The 21,138-nt window shown below is 53.8% G+C and overlaps 1 protein-coding gene and 1 long non-coding RNA gene across 2 annotated transcripts; both read right to left on the bottom strand.

Moving 5' to 3' along the window:
- Positions 1–11,582: 11,582 nt before the first annotated feature.
- Positions 11,583–12,917, bottom strand: LOC128812826 (metallothionein-1). The gene is made up of 3 exons (XM_053987472.1): positions 12,822–12,917; positions 12,426–12,491; positions 11,583–11,848 (listed from the first exon to the last, which is right to left on the bottom strand). The coding sequence occupies exons 1-3, from the start codon at positions 12,850–12,852 to the stop codon at positions 11,754–11,756; spliced, it is 192 nt and encodes a 63-aa protein (XP_053843447.1). The 5' UTR covers positions 12,853–12,917; the 3' UTR covers positions 11,583–11,753.
- A 6,963-nt stretch (positions 12,918–19,880) lies between these two features.
- LOC128812843 (uncharacterized) lies at positions 19,881–20,881 on the bottom strand. Its single transcript, XR_008438847.1, has 2 exons — positions 20,093–20,881; positions 19,881–20,008 (listed from the first exon to the last, which is right to left on the bottom strand). It is a non-coding gene; the product is annotated as an uncharacterized LOC128812843 (long non-coding RNA).
- Positions 20,882–21,138: the final 257 nt, after the last annotated feature.

Raw genomic sequence — 21,138 nt, 5'->3', positions numbered from 1 at the left:
AGTTGATTATTTCTTACCTAAAAACCACTAAAAACTCCTCAAGAGCACTACAGTGCTCTTCTTGTTACTAACTTAGGAAGAAAACTGTAGCTATTCTACTCCAAATACAGCCCTGATGAACATTTTACTGTACTTGATTCAGAAATACACAAAGCTGAAATACTCCAATGTATGTGCAAGTGTCTGCTGTACTTCACACATTGACAGGGTTTGTGTCAACTAACCAATTAACTTTGAGAATCAGTAAAAAAATTAGGTTTTTCCAGTGCTCTGGGAAAAAGAAAGGAAGAAGATGTCACAGGAGAAGGAAAGCCTCACCCACTACATTCAGAGTGCTGACGAAGCAAGAGTTCCACAAGTTGCAGGAAGATTCTTCGAAACAGGAAAGAAAAAGGAAGAAATCTAGTGTTGGCTTCTCAAAGAGGCTCCAACCTCAAAGTGCTCAAGAGACCCAGTCTGATGAGTCAGGATCAGCTTCTTGTGGAAAGAAAACACAACAGCACAAGTAGTAAGACCAAGCCAGCAGTGCTCTACTTCCTACAGCCAAGATCTGAGGTAAAAAGTGCTTTTTCAACAGGCTCCAAGCCTGGGCTGCTACAGAGAATGGAACAGCTTCTGTCTATTAAGCTAAACATGAATAAGTAAAAGGTCCATTTTGCAGGCCTGGGGAATTCTATCTGAGCAGCAGCAATAATACCCAGCTCTTGCATGGCATGGCATAAGCAGACATCCAGACATTTCAGAGAAGAAGTCAGCAACATAATCTCCATGTTACAGAAAGGGGAAGTGATTAAGAAACACAGAGATTATAATCAAAGAGCAGGTGGACAATTGTACAACCCAAATATCTGCTGCACATTTTCAGCACACCGTCCTCTTGTCCATAAAACACAATAATGATTATCAAACCTAACAGAGGGAAAGCTTCCATACCCTAACGACACTAAACCCAGATAAAATCACAATAGGCCACCTTAAAAATACCTAAAAGCTTCAAGCTATATTTGGTATGCCATCTGGTACAACTGCCTCTTCCCCCTGCAACAAAGGCAGATGCAAGAAAATCCTGAATAGATCACACAACAACCTTTGAAACAGTACTATTGTTTCTTCTACCACTGATCCACTAATGCTCCTCTGCCTCCTATAAAAAGGCTTTCAGTCCTGCATATTTTCTTCTTCATCTCATTTGTTGGTAGATATGGAGAAGTCCAGTCTTCTTATGGTTCCAGAGAGCCCTTACAGTAGGTATGTTGAACAAAAATGATTTTTTTCAAAGTTTTAAAGGCAGTAACACTGGGTTACTTGCACTTGCACTGTAAGAAAGGACAAGGAAGGGCACACAATGCTTCGCTACACTGTTCATTATTTAAAGTGGACCTGAAGAGTAGGCATTTGAAGTGATTTCTACCAAAACACACTAGCACACATTTGTCAACACTTCCTTTTATCTGCCATAAATTCCTCATAATGGTCTCAAGTCCCCATTGTTCTGAATAACTGACTCAGCTGGCAGTTTTGCTGTATTACCATGTTCCCTCTTTTCCAAACACTTAGCCTTTATTTTAAGCACCCAACTTAGCAGGGAAATAACTTGCACAGGGTGGCAAACTGATCCTCATTAGACAGAGCATTTGGTTCAGTATTTTGGTATTTTGAGTTCCTTAAATGAAAACCCATATCCTCCCCCCACTGAATTTCCTGTCATAGCTGCACCACAGAAACTTTATGGATTTAGATGACAGAATCACATGCATTCTTCCAAGCAATTTTAAGCTTTTTCTGTCAGTTTTCCCAAGGAGTAGGAAAATTTTTTATGACACAACATAATTGAAGCAGCATTAAAGCATACAGGAACTGGTGTTTCTTTCTCACTATCATCTCTCCATACCCTAAGTACTGTTCCCAGACCAACATGACCAAATTGCAGGAGAAGAGAAGCAGCCCTTCTTTGCACCTGGACTTTAATTCAAGCCCTTCCACTCACTGCTCATAAATTCTCCCAGTATCTGAAGGAGTCCTACAGCAAAACCAGAGAGGGACTCTTTGTCAGAACTGTAGTGATAGGACAAGGAGTAATAGATAAACATTGAAAGAGAGGAAATTTAGGAAGACATTCTTTACTGTGAGGGTGGTGAGGCACTGGCACACGTTGCCCTGGGAGACTGTGACTGTCCCATGTCTGCCACTGTTCATCATGCCAGGCTGGATAATGCCTTGACCAACCTGGTGTAGCAGAAAGTGTCCCTGCCCATGGTAGGGGGGTGGAACAAGATAAGCTTTGAAGTCCCTTCCAAACACTCTATGAATTCCTAGGAACCAACCAGCAAACCCACGGTGGGAGAGAACAAGCCCCACGCACAGAACTCGAAACAGACACCAAAGCACACACATACACAAACCCGTTCCCCGGAAACCTTCCCAGACAACCAACTTCTGCTTCCTGAGGCACCAACACTGCACTTCGGTTAAACACTAAACTCCCCTTCTACAGCCGGGCTTGGCACTGCCGACCAGCACAAAAACCCGCTCGGAAGAACAGACCCCTCCTCGCGCATCCACAGCCGGCCCCGCTGCACTAGCGCGGGTTATTGACAGCAGCAGCTTCCGCAGAGCCCCGGGAGGGCCCACGAGGAGGCCTGGAGCGCTCCCAGCCAGCCTCCCGCCGCAGCGGCCTGCACGGGCCAGAGAAGAAGCCATGGGCGGGGGACAGCTGCCGGGAGCTCCGGACGCGGGGGGAAGCAAGCAGCGAGCACCGCAGGCGGGGAAGAAGCGGGGGAAGAGGCGGAGGGACGCTGAACCCCGGCCCGCCCGCGCGGCGCCCTCACCTCACCCGCGCTCCGCGCCGCCCGCCGTGCCCGCGCCGCGCGCCCCCATTGGCTGCCCTCTCGCCCTTTCCCGCGCTCCCATTGGCCGAGCCGCCGGGCGTCCCGGCTTCCCGTGCTTCTATTGGCCCAGCCGCCGCGCTCCGCAGCGTGCCGGTTCCCGCTCCCTCGCGAGAACAACTTGATTGAGGCGCTCGGAGGGGGCGCGGACCGAATTGGGGGGGGCGGCTGCCTCCGGAGGCCGCGGGTTCGAGGCTGCGTCCCTCCTACTCGCGCTGCGTGCGCCGCTACGAAATCAGCGAAATATGAGATAGACAGAAATAACGTGCCTGGGGTTGTTCCTCTATTCCCCCTCTTCCGTCTTAGTAAGCGCTAACTCTTGCTGGCAAACCCTGTCTGTGAGCTGATTCCGTGGGAGGTAAAATGACGATAACGAATTCATCCCCATTTTGCCTCCTATGGCCAAACACACCAGCAAACAAACTCACAGCCAGCAGGTACTCACACCATCACCTGTATAATGGTGCCCTGAGGGTGTATAGGGATTCACTGTGTTTGGTCCCCTCTTGGACACACACACGATGGCCCTAAAACAGATATTGCCAATGCCACATGAATTGTTGGGCAAAATCTGGGAACTGGGAATTTCATGGACCCACAAGGCAACAGCCTGCCTTGTGTAAGAGACAGCCAGGACCTTGCTGCTGTTCTGAAACATCACCCATCAAACCTTCAAAGCTGAACAAATTTCCCCATTAATACCATCTCTATTTGCAAATTTTCCCATGTAGAAAGCAGCTCCCAGCAGGCCAGAGGCAGCGCCAGCACCGGCTGTAACTGCTCCTCTTAATTGCCAAGTGCGTGCAGGGGGTCAGGGTACATTCCTGCCTGTCGCTTCAGTTTGAGGGGAGCACTTATCCCCGGCAGGATGCCCTGGTGGAATAGATGCCCTGGTGGGAAAGATGCCTTGGTGGGACGGTTGTCCTCATGTGATGGGTGTCCCGATGGGATGGGTGTCCTGGTAGGGTGGCTGTGCCACCCCAGCTCTGCCTGAGACCTTCCAGGCTCCCGGGGCATCCTTCCAGAGCGAGGAGAGTCCTGGTCCGCCCGGAGACCGGCGCTGGTGCCCTCCGGGGCGGGAGGGGGAACGGCCGTCCTGAGGGGCCGGGACCGGGAAAGAGCAGACCCCGGCAGGGACCGAGGGAGGCGGGGACAGGCAGGGAGCCGGGGCCGGGCGGGCGGCGGTGCTGCGGGCAGGCAGGTGGCAGCAGATCCCTGTGGAAGGGCTCGGCGGCCCCGGGAGCGGAGCCGCTCGGGAGAGCCGTTCCTGGGGCGGGACCCGGGTCCTCTCACAGGGGGCAAGGGGTGCTGCTCCCTCTGTGGGTGCCCGTCCCTCTACACTGGGCGCACAGGGAGCCTGTTCCCTTGCTCAGGAAGCGCAGGCTGCTGTCCCCTCTACATCAGATGAATGTACCCTCCATCCTGGATGCCCATCCTATAAGCATAGCATCTCATCTCTGTGCCAGGGGTTTTAGACTGGATATTAGTCAAAATACATCACTGAAAGTGTTGTCAAGCACTGGAACAGGCTGCCCAGGAAAGTAGTGGAGTCACCACCCCTGGAGCGATTTAAAAAGCATGTAGATGTGTCACTTGGTTTAGGGGTGGGCTTGGCAGCGCTGGGGTAGCAGCTGAACTTGATGACCTTAGAGGGGTTTTCCAACCTTTCCAACAATTCTATGACTCTGTATTTTCCCCTCGCACTGGGTACATTTTCCCTCTGCCCTGGGTGCACTTCCCCTGAGGGCAGGGTGTTATTTCCCCTGTGCACACGTGCCTGTCACCTCTGCACCAGGTGTGTTTACTCTCTGCGCTGGGTGCACGTCCCCGCTGCACACAGCGCTTGTCCCCTCGGCACAGGACGATGTCCCCTCAGCACAGAGGTTCCTGTCACGTGTGCGCAGGGTGCTCATCTCCTCTGCACACAGTGCATCACTCCCCTGCACAGAGCGCACATCCTTTCTGCGCTCGGCACGTGTCCCTCCTGCACACGGTGTATGCCAGCGCCACGCAGGGTCACGGACACCCATCACCCCCCTGGGATTCACACACAGCCAGGAAAAGCGGGACTGAATGCAGTCCCATGGGCAGCTGCAGGGCTGCTCGTCTGGGAGTGCACCCAGGACCCCCTTGTCTGGCTCTCCTGGGTGCCCAGAAGGGATCATGGTCACCTCAAATCACCTCGGCAAACTGTGCTGGACTTTCCTTGGCAGGGCTGAATAAAGCACATCAGCGTCTTCATGGATCAAGCAAAGGCTCCCCTCACTCTCCCACCATACAGAGCTGTCCAGAGGCTGAGAGCACTTCCTGCTTCATCAAAAAGTACTTTTTTTTTTTTTTTTTTTTTTTAATAGAAAATACTCTTGAGGGGACCAGAAAGCCCTCACCCACCTCACTGAGAGCAGGCAAGGGCAAGCACTGGATACATCCCTCACCAGCTCATTCCGCTGGTCCTGTGGCTTTCCTTGCCCCAAATCCGTCCTGGGGAGGCTGGAAAGGCTGGGGGTCTCTGCCAGCCGGGCGTGCAGGCAGAACCAGGAGCACGCAGGGCAGGCTGGCGGCGGCAGGGTGCAGAAGTGTGTGCCCACGTCCTACCCTGGCACGCAGCTGGGAACGGGGAGCGGTTGATGCCTGGGGCGCTTCCTGTGAGGGGAAACCCCATCCGCGCCCGGCTTTGTTTCTGGTGCAGGATGCGGGCGCCTGCCCCGGGGGGCTCAGTCTGCAGCCCCTCCGCTACAGGGGCCGGGGTCGCAGCCCTGTTTCATATGGCTCCAGCAGCAGAGCCATGCCAGTCTTCTTTTCCAGCAAAGCATCTTCCCCTGGGATTGTTTTTTAAATGTATTTAGGGCAGGGCAGACCCTTAAAAGCCATTTCCATCACTACACCTCTGTTAGAACAAGCAGTGCTGGGAGGCTGCTTGGGCAAAGACACACTGATGCAATAAGGCAACACATTTAAAAGGCAAATGGGTGCTGAGCTAGGTGTTGCTTTTCTCACTGGCAAAGTTGGGTGCTGAGCAGTCTGGGGAGCCATGTGGTGAAGCTGGGCAGACTTTGGGGAAAGGGTGAGCTTGGATCATCCTGGATGCCTGAAACATCCCTGGGAACTGGTATTGCCATGCTGCCACTGTGCAGACACCCCACTTTGTGCCACCCAGCCTAAAAGAAAGGACTATGTGGGTACCCAAGTGACCAATTTTGCTGGGTTTTAAATTTATCTTGTCCCTGGTGCCTTGTCACCAAGGGCTGCAGGAGATTTTCCTGCCAGGCAGAGCTGTCCCATTGCCGGAAGAGACACAAAACGGGTGAGGGCAGCACGGCTGGGAACTTACATCTGTGGTGGGGCACACCCAGGAGACGTGTATGGGCAGGCAGCTGCCTAAAAAGTGACTCTTCCACTTGGCAGAGACTTTCGGAAGCAAAACACATCCCATGCATCTTCCCACCACCCCCCCTCCCCCATCCCAGCAGCCACCCGAAATCCAGGCAGCTAAGCACTGCATTCACAGCTCTGGTTACCTGCCCTCCTGCATCTGGAGGTCTTTGCAGCTTTAAGTGAGGTGCTTCCCAAGAACGAGTTGGAAAAAAGTGCTTGGAGGTTTTGCCCAAAGCAGGAGCCAAGCACTGTAGCTGCAGGTATTTGGCATGGGGAGACTGCGAGGAAAGTGTCCCTTTGGGGATGGATCTGCTCTGCAATGGATTGGGGTTTGCAAAGCATGAGCTTTTGAGGAGGGGAGGTTTGTCCCCACTAGAATTTGTCCAAGTGCTCTCCAGCAGCAGCTCAGGGCAGGCATCTCGCCAACACACATCACCCTCCCACCCACCATGCTTGCTCCCACAAAATCTTGCACCCAAAGGAAGCCCCTAACATGGTGCAGAGGCACATGCCATGTAGCCAAGGAAAGGCTGGAGGGGACTAGAGACCCTCCTTCCACACCTCTGGGTGTGTCAGCTGTCCTCCCTGGGAGACCAGCACCTCAAAGATGCCCACACCAGCCCCACATGTAGGATGAGGTCCATCCCATGCCCTGTGAAGCTCCTTTTCTCCCTCAAGGAAGGTGCAGAGCCCACTTAGGGAAGGACATGGGAGTGTTTCTGAGCAGCCCTCTCCCACCCTGCAGCGACAATTCAACAATTCCCATACAGGTGTCCCAAGTGGCAAAAATGCTCAGCCTCCAACCCATCCCCACAGCAGCACTCGTACCTCCAGACAAACTCCTTTATTTCCATCCAGTTTCACCACTGGTACAGAAAATACAAAAGAAGAAAAACAAAAAAAAAAGGCTTTTTTTGTGCCCCCCACCCCCCCATCCCCAAAGCGTGCCGACTATTTACAGGCAGAGGTGAGCGGCTCAGTGGCAGCAGCTGCACTTGCTGCTGGTCGGCTCCTTGCACACGCAGCCCTTGGCGCAGTTGCTGCAGCTCGCGGGGCAGCAGGAGCAGCAACCTGGAGGGGACACAAGAGTTAGGAGGTAGGTGGAAGGGATTGGGGTTCTGTGAGGCAGGGGGTCCCAATGGAGAGTGGGAAACACCACCTCTGCATGAGCAGGGCTGATGATCCTCATAGAGATCTCCATGAGGGTCCTACAGGGCAAGAGAGGGAGTGATGGGGTCTCCATACAGGGTCTGACATGGCAAGACGGGTTGACTACAGGGTAAGAGTTAGGAGGTCCCCATTGGGTCCGACAGAGCAAGAAAGATTTCCCTTGTGGAAGAGGAAGGTGTCCATGGAGTCCCACAGGGCAAGGAAGGGTTTCCCTATGGAGCAGCGAGGTACCCAGGGAGTCCCACAGTGTAAGTTTCCCAGTGGAGCAGAGAGGCGCCCATGGATGTCCCACAGGGCAGTGGCAGCTCCCTCCAAAAACAAGGCCTCCCCTTCCTGAGCCCCCCACTCACTCTTGCGGCAGCTCCGGCAGCGGCAGTTCTTGCACTTGCAGGACCCGGCGCAGGAGCAGGAGTCACCTGGAGAGCGAGGGAAGGAGAGCGGGATCAGCCAGGAGTCAGGCAGCCGGGAGTTAGGCGGGAGTCAGCCGGGACAGGATGGGACACTTACCGGCGGCACACGTGCAGTCCTGAGGGTCCATGGCTCGGCTCGGTTTAGTTCAATCTAGCTTGGCTCCGTTCGGCTCGGTCCGGCAGGGCTGACAGCGGTGCAGACCAGCGCCGGCCGCCTGTTATTTATGGGGCAGGACGCGGGGCGGTGCTGGCGCTGCGCACGGTGCAGCGGGGCCGCCGGCACCGGGCCGTGCTCACCGGGGGCGGTGCCGTGCCGTGCTCAGCCCGGGGCCGTGCTCACCGGGGGCCGTGCTCAGCCCGGGGCCGTGCTCACCGGGGGCCGTGCTCACCCCGAGGCCATGCTCGCCCTCGGGCCGTGCTCACCGGGGGCCGTGCCCTACCCCGGGGCCGTGCTCACCGGGGGCGGTGCCGTGCCGTGCTCACTCCCGGGCAGTGCGCACCCCGGGGCCGTGCTGTGCTCACCGGGGGCCGTGCCCTACCCCGGGGCCGTGCTCACCGGGGGCGGTGCTCACCGCGCAGCCGTGGCTACCCCGGGGCCGTGCCCACCGTGGGGCCGTGCCGTGCTTACCCGGGTCACGGACCTGCCCCCCCTCCTGCACCCCCCTCGCCGGCAGGGTGCTGCGCTCTGGGGCACCGAGACGCTGGAATGTGGGTGCGGGGGGTAACAGCACTGGCACGGCACTGCCGCCGGGTCCTGCACTCTTGGGACAGCCCCGTGGCGCTGCCCCATGTGTCCAGCGCTGTGGTGCAGCGGTGCCCCCCACCTCAGGGGTGGCTGTGGGGTGCACGGGGCTGTTGTCCCTGAGGATGAGACTGTTTCAGCACCCCACTGGAGAGTGGGATGGCCCTGGGCAGTCCCCATGGGGCTGGAGTGCTCAGATGGCCTCCCAGGAGGAGTGACTCGTAGAACACCCTGAGTTGGAAGAGATCCACAAGGATCATCGTGTACAGCTCCTGAACCTGCACAGGACAACTCTAAAAAGCACACCATGTCCCTGAGTGTGTTGTCCAAAAACTTTCTAAGCCTGGCTTGGTGCAGTGACGACTTCCTTGGGGACTCTGTTCCAGGGCCTGACTACCTTCTGGGTAAAGAATATTTTCCTAATACCCAATCTAAACCTCCCTTGACAGAGTTTCATGCACTTCTCTCGGCTGAACATGGGGATGCAGTGTGGTAGCTTGGCATTGCCAGCTAGGAGCTGCTGGGAATCACTTTCTCATCCCTGTGAGTTTTCCACCTCATCACAGGGTTTATGTGCCAACGGGCTTCCACTACCTCGCACGTGCCCGTGGCCAGTTCAACATCCAGCATGGATAACAGTGTCTGGGCCAGAGCCAGGCTGTCCCCTTGCCTGCACCCCCTACTCTAGGTGGTGTTGCAGATGGGGCAAGCCCGGGTTCAGAGCTGGTGCTGTGGATGGGTCCATCCCCATGGAGCCTGGGCCAGCGGGCTCTAGGACCAGGAGAGGTTCAGTGACCCAGGTGGTTGTGCCAGGGAACGGCTCGTGCTTGTTTGCAAAAGCACGGAGTTGTTTTTTTCCTGGCAGTGTTTGCCAGCAGCAGTGAGGCGAAGCCAGCAGGCATTGCACACGCCACTGGCTGAGCGGGAAGGAGGAGAGGTGGAATAACCGAGCACATGTGGTGTCACTGCACATAAACACGGGCTATGAATTAACTTCTCTCCCTCCTGGACAGCCCCAGCGCAGTGCTTTGGGAATGTGCTGCACCCGCGGGCCCCCCCTCCAGCAGGGCGGGTTCTGCTGCACCCGTGGTCGAGGAAAAGAGAGCCCCGACCACCCAAAATAGGATCGTGCACCCCTGCACGGAGCCATTCCAAAGGTGAGGGATGACTGTGCAGGGCCAAAGCAGGGGAATTCCCAGATTGCCAGGAATCCTGCATATCATACATGGAGGGGCTGTGCTTAATCCTGGGACACATTGTCCTGGTCGGCTTAATCCTGGGCCCACGTCACTGTGAGCGGGAAAAGGCAGCACAGCATCCCCACAGAACTTTATGTGGAGCTGTGATGAGAAGAGAGTCTGGAAAATGCCTGATTTCCCAATCTGAGCATTTCCACTAAATAGTGAGGTCATCCTGCAAGCAGAATGGGGAGGAATGAATGAGTATCCCCTGAGCCAAGGGCTTGCTGAAAGGCTGTGCCAGACATCAATGGCGAGAGGAGAGCTCAGAGGGGTCTGCTGTATTACTGCTGGCATTCCAATTTCCCAGGGCACGGAGTAGTTAAACCCAAGTCTGTTCCCTTGTAAGAGGAGTGCCATGTCTAACTGTGATTTTATAACAGTCATAAAGTGAGCAGCAGAGCTGCAGCTGCCCAACACAGGTCTCAGGGCTCAGAGTTGGAATGCTGGAACCTCTGTCTGCCCCCCCCCACTCTCCCCCCACCACTTCCCCTGAAGGCAGGAGGCAGCATCTGACAGCTGCTCTCCATCATACTGCTATGGGGCACAGGGATGGGCACAGCACAGAGCCATGGGGCAGGACCAGTGCAAACTCACATGGGCCAGCAAAGCCAGACTGATTCTGTGAGCTTTGCTGGGTTAAACCAGATGTTTGGTGATAAATCCCATTAGGAACCTTTGCACCTGTCAGAAGTGTGGGGTGATGGTGACATCTCAGGGGATATCCTGAGGGAAGACCCCTCCTGGGGAAAAGGGGTATCCCCTAGGGACTGGCACCCTGAGCAGCCCGTGGGCACAGATGCTGTGCTGTAGGCTGTGCCAAATCCCTAGCTGAGTCCTGGTGGTGGTGATTGGGTGGGTCGGGAAAGGTTTTTAACCTAAAAAGTGGCTATGAGCAGCTGCATTTGAGGAATGCAGGGACAAGCAGAGCCTGTCATGGTCCTGGGAAGCAGCAGGGTGGCACGGGGCACCTGGGGTGCAGTGTTCTGGCAGCTGCATGGCTGTGCTTGGGCAGAGTGAGCATCACACCCTGACACAGGCATCGTGGGCATCACATCCCATTGTTGGCTTTGCACCCTGGCATAGGCATCCCATCCCATTATGGGCATTCTGCCCCATCACAGGCATTGCACCCCATCACATCCCCTCAGTGGAATCCTGGTATGGGCATTGCAAACCACAGCAGGCATCACACTCTGGTTTGGGCATCACATCCCATCACAGACTCTGAACCCTATCACAGGCAGTGCACCCTGTTGTGGGGATCCCACGGTGGGGAACCAGGTCACCTGAGGCTCTCCAGGAGCACCCAGCCAGACTGGCAGAGGTGGCAGGGGCATAAGCAATGTGGTTCTTCCTGCCAATTCAACTAAACTGCCAGGAGGAAAACTAAACCTGTTTCTCTGCCACCCCACCTGCCGTGGAAACATTCCCCTTGGAAATGGGCAGGGCTGGGGTTGTTATTACAGTGAAAGCTTGTAATAACGAGCTGCTCATTAGCCCCGAGGATCTCTGGTTGGAGGAGACAGCATGGGATTTGCCCCTGGGTAAGAAGAGGGTGGTGGTGGGGGTGGAAAAATCCCTTATTGTGTAGGGAAAGTGTTAAAACAAGAGTCAGAACTACTGTAGGGAGAGCAGAGCCAAGACTAGAAGACAGGAGCAAAAATAAGACACAGGCTCTTTGCCATGACCTCCCACATGCACTGCCCTCCCGCTCCCCTGGGAAACTGCTGCACCCAACAGAAGGGCCAAGTTCCTCATGGACCTTTATATACATATCACTTTATTTATGTAGCTTATTACATGTCAAAGTGGCAAACACTAAAGAAATCTGAACACAAATATAAAAAAAGACAACTAACATACACAATAAGGTTATTCTTCTTTGGCCCCCCAGATGTGCATCACCCCCAGATGTGCAGCCAGAGGTCCCCTATTTGCAGCAGCTGCACTTGGCGGAGGGGGGCCCCTTGCAGACGCAGCCCTGTGCACACTTGGCACATCCAGCTGGGCAGCAGGAGCAGCAGCCTGTGGGAGAGACAAAAAAAAATAAGGACATTCTTGGAAAGTCTCAGGCTGGGGCTCGGGGTGGGGGTCTCACTCTTCTGGAGACCTCCCATGTATTCATGTTGTTCCCTTTTAGCAGCATCTCCATTCTTGGCAGTGTCCTCCAGGGTGTTTGTGCAGCCAGGACTGGCACTGGAGAGGCAGGGGGAGAGTGTGGCACTCCCGGGGGTTCACCAGGATTCCCCCAGTCCCTCTCTTTGCAAACTCTCATGGCACACGGCTCTGCTGTGGGTGACAGCATCAAGAGCACCCAGAAGAAACCCCAGTGCTGGTTTCCTCCCCAGCATCCCCTTGTGCTGAGCCTGAGGTGCTATTGAGGGGAATGCTCAGGTTTAGGTGGTACTGAGTGACTTGTATTGCCTGGAGAGGGGGTGGGATTTACACTGTGCTCCTTTGTGAGGAAAAAACCTTATGTGAGGAATAAACTTGCCACTGGCAATGCTAAGACTGATTTGATTCAGTGCATACACGGATGTGTAGTGAAAACCCCCCAAGTGTTTCTGCTCCCCACCCTGGGAGGCTTAGGGATCCCTCTTACCTTTTTTGCACGATGTGCATTTGCAGTTTTTGCATTTACAGTTGTCCCCGCAGGTGCAGGTGCCACCTAAAACATGGAGAAAAGGAGAAAAAGAGGTTGAGAAGAAGGTGGTGGAAGGGGATACCAACAATCCAGAGATCTGCGGGGAACAGCACTGCCTGCCCTCTGAGCATCCACTGATGCTTCAGCCTCGCTCAGAGGGAAGGTCACGGCATTCCCAGCCGCTTTTCCAGTGTGACAACGCAGTGCTGGGAGAGGAGTTCAGCTGCTGGCCCAGCCCGTACGAGAGAGAACATCGGGAATGGCGGAGGAGGCCGGCGGGCGGGAGTGTCGGTGTTCCCGCTGGGATGCTGGTGCTCCCGCTGCCCCTCGGGATGGAAGGAAACGCTGCCTTACCTGTGGCACAAGGGCAATCCTGAGAATCCATGTCTGGCTGGGCTGGGTGCCTGCTGTCGGACGCGTTGGGCGACGGGAAGAAGCTTTGGCAGGACTCGCAGCCGCCTCCTATTTATCCTTGGCCAGACGAGAGCGAGTGCAAAACCTCCGCCCCTGCAGCCTGCGCACGGCTCAGCCCGGCTCCTGCCCCGGGCGCTGCTGATTCACTGCCCGGGCGGCGCAGCGTGACCTGCGGCTCCCGCATCCCCCCGCGCCCCCTCCCCGGGGTGCTGCGGCAGCAGGGAGGGCTGTCGGGGTGACCACCCCTCTCTGCTGAGACGTTGAATGGGTGCAGAGAACGGCCAAATCTCATCACACAGATGACACCTGTCTCAGGAGTGTTGCTGCACTCGACGGGGCTGGGGGCTGAGGGGGTGCACCCAGGGAGCCCCCACAGTCCAGCTTTTGATTGATTGATTGATTGATTGATGCCAAAATCAATCTGCTAATCTGACTTGGGGGATGCATTAGTCCAGGAAGTGCCACCACTGCTAGGAAATCTCAGTCCCCTCCTCTCAGAGCTGGCACAGTAGGGTGATGGGGAGCTGGCACCATGAGGTGACAGAAATTCAGTGCCTGCTTGAGACCCTGTCCTCTGGTTCCTACACCCTTTCTGCAAGCAGGAGCAGCAACAAGCTGGACTGGCCTGGCCAGAGCCTGCCATGCCCTCCCAGTGCCCCAGGACAGTGGCACCCACGTCCCCTTGGCGCCGTGCATGGCACCTTGGGGCCCTGTCTCCTTCCCGGCTGCAGTGCTCCATCCCACTCTTCTGAATTAATTTCCGTGTGCCATTAACTGGGTGTGCAGGGGAGGAGGGTGGCAGGCAAGCTGCCATCACCCTGGTCAACTCCTCCAGCGGGTTTTACCCACCCACTCGAAAGCACAGTGAGTGTTTGGGGGGGAAGGCACAAAAAAAAAGATGCTTGCTGAGATTTTTGGTGTGGGGACAGTCTACTTCATGTGCAGGAGGCATTGTCAGCCATGGAGCATCCTTCCTCCTCTATTCCTGTGTTTCTGTGTATTCCTTGGTGTCAGTGATACCCCACCCCCGTTGCCCCTTGCTCTGAGACTCCTTTGCCTTGGGGTTTTATCCCAGCAGGGCTTTTGCCTGAGGTACCTGGCTGAGGCAGTTTGTCGATGCTAATCCAGCCAAAACAGCGACACGGGGAGTATTTTTACCACTCAGCTGTCCAGACTTGTTGGGAGCTTGTTGGGTGACCTGATGGGGAGCATTGCCAGCACCCCGACTCAGCATCTCCTCCAGCCTCTCCAGGCCAGTGTGGGAAATCTGTATGGAAAAGCCTAAGAAAGGCAGAGCCAATGGGCCCCTTCCTCAACTCCTCTACCCTGGAGCAACTTGTCAGTGCCCTGACATGCCAGCCCTGCGGTCGTGTCAATGTCACACTGCTGCTGATGCACTGGGGCGTGATGGCAGGGGACAGTGCCAGGGACCAGGTTCGTGCCAAGAATGTTATTGCTCCTGTGGGAGCAGGGAAACACAAACATGGGAAACGCATGTGCAAATGGTCACCTGCCACCCTGGCTATGTCCCCCTGTACTATGTTGGTGTCATGACAGAGGGGCAACATCTCCTTGGGATCTTGCATTTGCTCTGGTCCTTGGCTGAAATAATCAAGCACTCCTGTAGCACAGTAATATGACGAAGGAAATCCTTCCTGCTGTGTCGTGATGGATTAATGGTGAACAGCAATATCACTGTTGCATCTGTTGTGTCTTCCCCCACTACCTGGGACCCTTGGCCACCCAGGCAAAAATTGGCCCTATCCCCAGCTGGTGGTGGCCCAGGGATACAGGGACATGTGGCTTCTCCAAAGTGGTCCCTCTCCTCTAGCCTAGGGGGAGGAAGGTGGAGCCCATACAAAGGGAAGAGAACAGTCTCTGCCATTAAAGGACAGGGTGCAGGAAAAGCTCTCCAGCATCTGTCAGACCCCAGCCCTTTTTAGTTTCTTTCCTCTCTTTCTGCACAAAGAAAAAAATCATCTTCCAGGTGATGTAGGACTGAGAGTCAGGACTCTAGTAGATCTTACATTGCTCCTGGTCTATTCTGTAATTGATTTGAGATACATTCTACAATTAAGTTGGGATTAGACTGGAATAGTGGGTTGTCAGGCAGACACACACCAATCAGACCACCTCCAGAAGCAACCTGTTATTGGGGTGACAATGATGAGCTAGGGACACCTTCCTGCTGTTTAAATACCCCCTTGATAAGGTCTTGCCAGCCTCAGTTTGCCTTCTGGCCCCTGCCCTCCATTTTCCTGGGGGTTCTCTATCATTTAAATGGGGCTGATGCTGCTCCCCAGAGCCAAGCAAAACAGGCAGGATCCCTGCACAGAATTTATTCACCAGCCCTTGCCATACCAGAGCTGTACCCCTTGGCTCTCATGTCCCCTGCGTGGGATTCCTGGCTCTGTCCCCAGGCAATTACCCCGAGATTGCCAGGTGGATTAACACGGGTGAGTCAGCGTGATGCTCCCGTGCTCCAGGCAGAGCTGGAGATGGGAGGATGGTGATGGCTGAGCATCACCATGGGCATGCCAGGGACAAGGCTCCCTAGAAAGGAGAGAAGGAAGCTGACAGCTTTCAGGACAATGTGGCGGAGGCACCTGTTCCTGTGACACCTTGGGTGTCTCCAGCTGATTGCTGAAAGCCACAGGACGGTGTCAGGGCTGGTGCTGGTGACTGGCAGTGACTCAAGGCTGATGCCAGGCAGGTGAGGAGGGAGGCACAGCAGCCAGCTCCCGTGGAGGTGAGCTGGCACAGGTCTGCCCTGGCTCTCTGCTGAAGGACACGTGGCTCCAGTTACCTGTGGGCACGCTGAGGTGCATAATGGACCAGCATCAGCCTCCAGCTGCCCGTGGTGTAGCCACCCAGCACATCACCTTCTGGGGACCCTGCAGACTGCTACAAGTCCCCCTCTCACGGCACGTGCCCCCCGAAGCGATTGCTCTGGGCTCATCATCCCCTCTGGAGCAGTGATGTGTTCGGTGACCCCTCCTTCACCCAGATACAAGATCCCAGGCATCCGGGGGCCTCTGCTGGCAAAGCACCATGGCTCGGTGGGTACAGACTGTGGGCAGGGATGCAGGGAGTATGAACCCCGTGTGGGCACAGCACTGACACCTTGGAGGGACAGTCCCTGGGTGTCCCTGGGGGTGCCCTGCCCCTCACCATTGCCTATTGCTTGCCAGGCAGGATGCTGATGCAGGGTACCCAGGGGTGGCCCTGACACTGCAGCAGCAGCAAGGGCAGATCAGCTATGCCTGCTCCAGCTGCCCCTTTGTGTTGGTCTCTGGGCAGGAGAGCCACGGCTGGCCAGGGCTCAGCAGGCTCAGGGATCAGAGGTACAGGGAACCACAGCCCACCTGGGACCAGCAAACACCCAGCACATGCAAGTGCTGAAAGCCAGCAGGAAGCCCTAGGAGTGATTGCTGCTTAGAAAGCAGGCTCAGCTTTGATCCGAATCTCAGGTTATTGTTTGCTGATGATAAACAAGTGTTTGAAACACGGGAAATAGGTGCTGACGTGGTTTTATTTTGCTGGTGCTTGCCAGCCCTTTGGCAGAGGAGGAAGAAGGTGAATCACCCCTTGTCTGCCCTGGGAAGCCATTCTCAACCACTCCCCATGTGCATAGGCAAAGCCTTGGAAACATTTGGGAGTGAAACCGGATCAGTGGGGTGACCTCAGGCTGTGGAGACTTCTTTCTTTTTCCCAGAAAATTGGGAGCAAAGACTTGTTCTGCTCTCAGTGGCAGACATTAGCTAAGCTCATTGTTCTCCGTCCTTGCATCTTCCTGGGAAGATGCCTGCTTCCCTGCCTGCACCTTGATTGCAGCTTTAGGAAAATACATCCCATCAAGTACTTCTCCAGTATCAGCCATCAGCAAATACGTGGCATGTCCCATTTTCCTGAAGAAATGCTCTTTTTGGCGACTTGATGGCCCACATCATGTCTGTAACCATAGGAAGGCACCTTCAGCGAGGGCCCGCTGGCAGTGGGAAGGGGATGGGCAGATTTCCATTAAGCAGGAATTGCATGGCGTGCAATCCTGGGACGCTTTCACAAGCCGGCAGCACTCTTTGATGTGGGCTCTTTGGGAGCCGCCTTGTGACCCAGCCGGCTGCGCTGGGGCTGGGACTCCCAAGGCCAGGATTATGAGTCGGGCTCAGCTGCCGGCTCATCCTATGGCTCCAGGCAAGGGCTTGGCCCTTACTCCTTCTTTCTTATCTGCAATGGAGCTATCAATATTACCTTCTCCTTGAAAAAGCACTGTGGAGAGGATAGGGATTTGCTAATTACTGATTTTTAGGGAGAAGGGAAAGGAAGAAATGCTGAATTGATGCCATGAACTGGGTCCAGGAGAGTGAACTGACCTTGCAAAGTTCTCACCAGTTTTGGGGTGTGCATCCTGAGAGACCCCAGCACAAGGTGGGAGCTCCTGCCTGGCAGGATAGGCTTTTGGGGCCAGGTGATGTGTGTTGGGGCATGTCTGGAAGATGAAAGGGCTGATTCTTCTTTTGATCATGAAATTCTCATAAATGTTAATGGGAATTACTTCGAGGTCTAACGAGGGTTGAATTGCAGCCCCCAAGGGAAGGAAGGAGATGAGGACCAACCAAGCTTTGGCTGGGAAATAAAAATGCTTGAATTTACCTTGTCCTTCTCCTGTGAGAGCAGAAAAACAGTGGGTCAGGGGCTGCCCAGCATCCCTGCATACTCTTCTGGGAAAGGGGTTTGCCAGGTGTCCCCCACTTTGCCCAACACTGCTGGCAACTGCATGACAGGCTTTAAACATCACCTTAACTCTAGGCATCATTTTAATTCACCAATCTAATGCTTTCCCAGTGTACAGTTTGGATTTTATTTTTTTTCTTTGGTTTTGTTTTTTTCCTTACATCTTTCCTTCCCTTTTGTGTCTTTCAGGTTCCCACAGACTTCAAACTCACCTGCTTCAACTACTCGCCGCCTCCCCTGGCTGAAACGTGACCCAAAGTTTCCAAGTATCGTTACCTTGGGCATATTTAATTATTATATTCCCCTTTAGTTGCTAATTAGAAGCCAAGAGTAGAGGGGATGACTAATTCCCTAGGATGTCAAGTACACACTTGCCTGAGCTTGCAAAGAAAACATCGGCCCCCTCAGTATAAAGGTGTGAAATAAAAGGATGTGATATTTTCCTTGATGTCTTTAAACCCTGCTCCTGAGATCCAGAGATCCTTGTTGTCTATCTTGGGAATGATTCACACAGCTGCTGTGCCGGATCCTGCCTCCCCCGAGAGCAGTGTAGCTGTAGAGGCAGGATCTGGCACAACAGCGCTTTACATCCCCATCCAAAAGTGTCTCCCATCCCAGGAATGGGCATGGGATGGGGGGAGAAATGCTGCTCCAGCTGGGGCAGCAAACCTGGGATGGCAAAAGAGAAAAGCCCCCGCAGACAGGCTCATTCTTCATTTTAAGGAGTACTTAAGCATGCAGATACAATTGCTCATGCCTTCCCACTCCAGCCATATTATCCCCCTCCTCAAAGGATGGGGATGGTTATTTTTGCCAGCATTTTCCCAAATTCAATATCTGAGCACTCCTCAGTGTTCCTCTGCCAGGCAGATAAAGGCATAGTGAATTTTTGGTTACATTTGAAGTCTTTTCAAAGAAACAGCTTCTGGGTGTGTGACAATCTTCATACCTGTTTTGCTGTCAGGTCCAGCTTCTCCATGCAATCTGCCTAGAAAGCCAGCAACCCATGCCAAGCATGTCTGATTATACAATCCATATCTATATGTAATCTATATCTATATCTAATTTATTATATGATATTTTATTATATGATATGTATTATATTAAATCATAGTGGCTTAAACAATATTATATTAAATGATTATAATATATCAATTATAGTTAGTAGGAGCTAGAAAACAGCAAACACTAGTCACAGAGCATTGCCTTGCCAAGCCTGTGCAGAGTAGCCAGGAAGGAGGATGGTGATGATTTCTTGCTGGATTTTAAGATCTATGTTCTAGTGAAGAAGCTGAATAATCCCTCAACTACAGTTACACTAATCCTGGCTGCAAAGCAGCCCCTGTCTGTGCAGCAGTGAAACCCAGGGGCTTAGTGAGTATTTTATGGGATTTCCCCCCTTGTAAAGGTTGCAAAAGGGAAGGACCCCTGTCCTGAGCACTGCTCAGGACTCAGGACTGGATGCTGTACCTTTGGATGTAAATAAATTTTATTATGTTTTATTATTTTATTTATAAAATAAATATATTTAATTTCATTTTATAAATGATGGGCTTTCAAACGAAGGGAAATGAGTGTTAAAAGCCACGATTTCAATATTAAGAATTTCAGAGCCAGCTGATTCAAAGTGGCAGCTGTAATTTAATTGTGTTGCAGACGTGCCAAACCCAATACCATAATTAGTGATTCAAAATAATAGTTACAGCTCAAATAATACATATTTAGCAAGAAGTTGAAATTTCCATCTATTTACAATTTTACCAGCTTAAAAAGGTCTCTAAGCTCAGTTTTTCCCCCATTTTGCTTGGTTGGGTTTGAAGAGCCCGGCAGAGCAATCCTCAGCACTGCTGGGAGAGGAGCTGGGGATTTTGTACCCACCCATGGCACAGGGGTTGGAACTGGATGATCTTTAATGTTCTTTCCAAGCCAAACTATTCTAGAACTCTGCGATTTTCCCTGTGAGGACAGCAGTGTTTGCTGGCCTATAGCAACACCCTATTGTGTGCCTGAGTTCACGCCAGCGCTTTGCCTTTGTGCTCTGGTACCCAAACCAGCATGAGGGAGGGGGACCCACTGCACGGCTGGCACTGACACCCACGCTCACCCCAAACAGAGCCACAGAGGGAAAAAAAACACCCTCCTTAATATGCTGCACGTGATTGCTGCCTCGTTATCCACAAGTATAATGGCACATTGATAGAGGTGCCAGAGAACCTTGGTAAAAACAATTTAAAGAAGAGAAAAAGGAGGTCGTCACATTCAGAATCGCATGATCCCTGCTCCAGTGCTGCTTTTTAGAGCCCTCCTTTGCATGCGGGGCAGGGACACTGCTGCCGGCCAGGGCTCGGCCAACGCACAAGGAAATGCCAACCGGGATGTGTCTGCCAGCTCTCCTAGAAACAAATGGATCTGTGCCTCAAACCAGTGTCCTTTGCAGGGAAGGAAGAGCTGTTTTTCCAGTGCATCCTCTTCCAAACCTGCTTCTTGCTGGGATGGAGGTGATAATGTCCCAGTGCAGGTCATGGATTCAGGCACTGTCAGAGCACTGTTTATTTACAGCGCGCATGAGGGTTATCATGTTAAAATATTGCTTAAACCTAAAATAATTTAAGAATTTCTAAAGTCATGACCTTGAGTCAGGGTTTCCCTACTCAACCTGTGTCTGGGCAGGGAGTGGGCACTGCAGGGAGATCCATGAGGGTCTGTATACCAAAATCCACTCCAGAACAGGGACCAGCATCAGTGTTTACACTGTGGCTCTGTGAGGGTTTGCCCTCTGTTTCCCTCATCTCCAACCTCCTCCCAGTGCCCCAGTGGCTGGATTCTGTAGGATCCAATGCACAATCCCACAAAGCAGCAGTAATGATGTTCTGAGGCTGTGCTTTTGGCTTTATGGGACATTGTAACTCTAGGTTGGGTTTTCCTGGCTTGGAGATCTCTCAGTTGGAGATACTCCTGGCAAGGTGTGAGTAAAGGTGTGTGTGGCAGCTGGCAGGCAGCAAAAGGTGAAGCGAGGGTACTGGGGACAGAGAGGGGACAGGCCTTGGTCCCAGCTGGGTGCTGACCTTGCAGAGAAGCTGGGACTAAGATGGCAGTGTGGGTGTTGGAGGCCACTGCAGCTGCCCAGGGGGGCAATTGCCTCTATCCTCCTGTCCTTGGTTGCCCCCAGTACCTCCAGTTGCTCCCCCAGTTCTCCTGACCTCTACCAATGCCTCCCCTAGTTCCACACATGCAACTCACCCCCACCTCCCCTAACTGCCCCAAACTGCCTCTCAGCTCTTCTGACCTCTGCATTTGCCCTCCTGGCCCCCTAATCCCACACCCCAGCTGTCTTAGATGCACTGTAATATCTGCAGTTGCACCCCCCACCTCCCCCTATCTCTGTGAGTGCCCCCCACTCCTCCAGTCCTCCACTTCAGTTGACCCCTGTCCTTGCCACTGGCCCCAGTCCTACCCCATCTCCCTCACTGCCCCCGGTTCCCTCTCCCCCACTGCCCCCGGTCCCATCTCCCTCACTGCCCCC

Source organism: Vidua macroura, chromosome 11, assembly GCF_024509145.1.
Source record: "Vidua macroura isolate BioBank_ID:100142 chromosome 11, ASM2450914v1, whole genome shotgun sequence".
NCBI classification, from domain to species: domain Eukaryota; kingdom Metazoa; phylum Chordata; class Aves; order Passeriformes; family Viduidae; genus Vidua; species Vidua macroura.
This window is presented reverse-complemented; position numbering and strand designations above follow the sequence as displayed.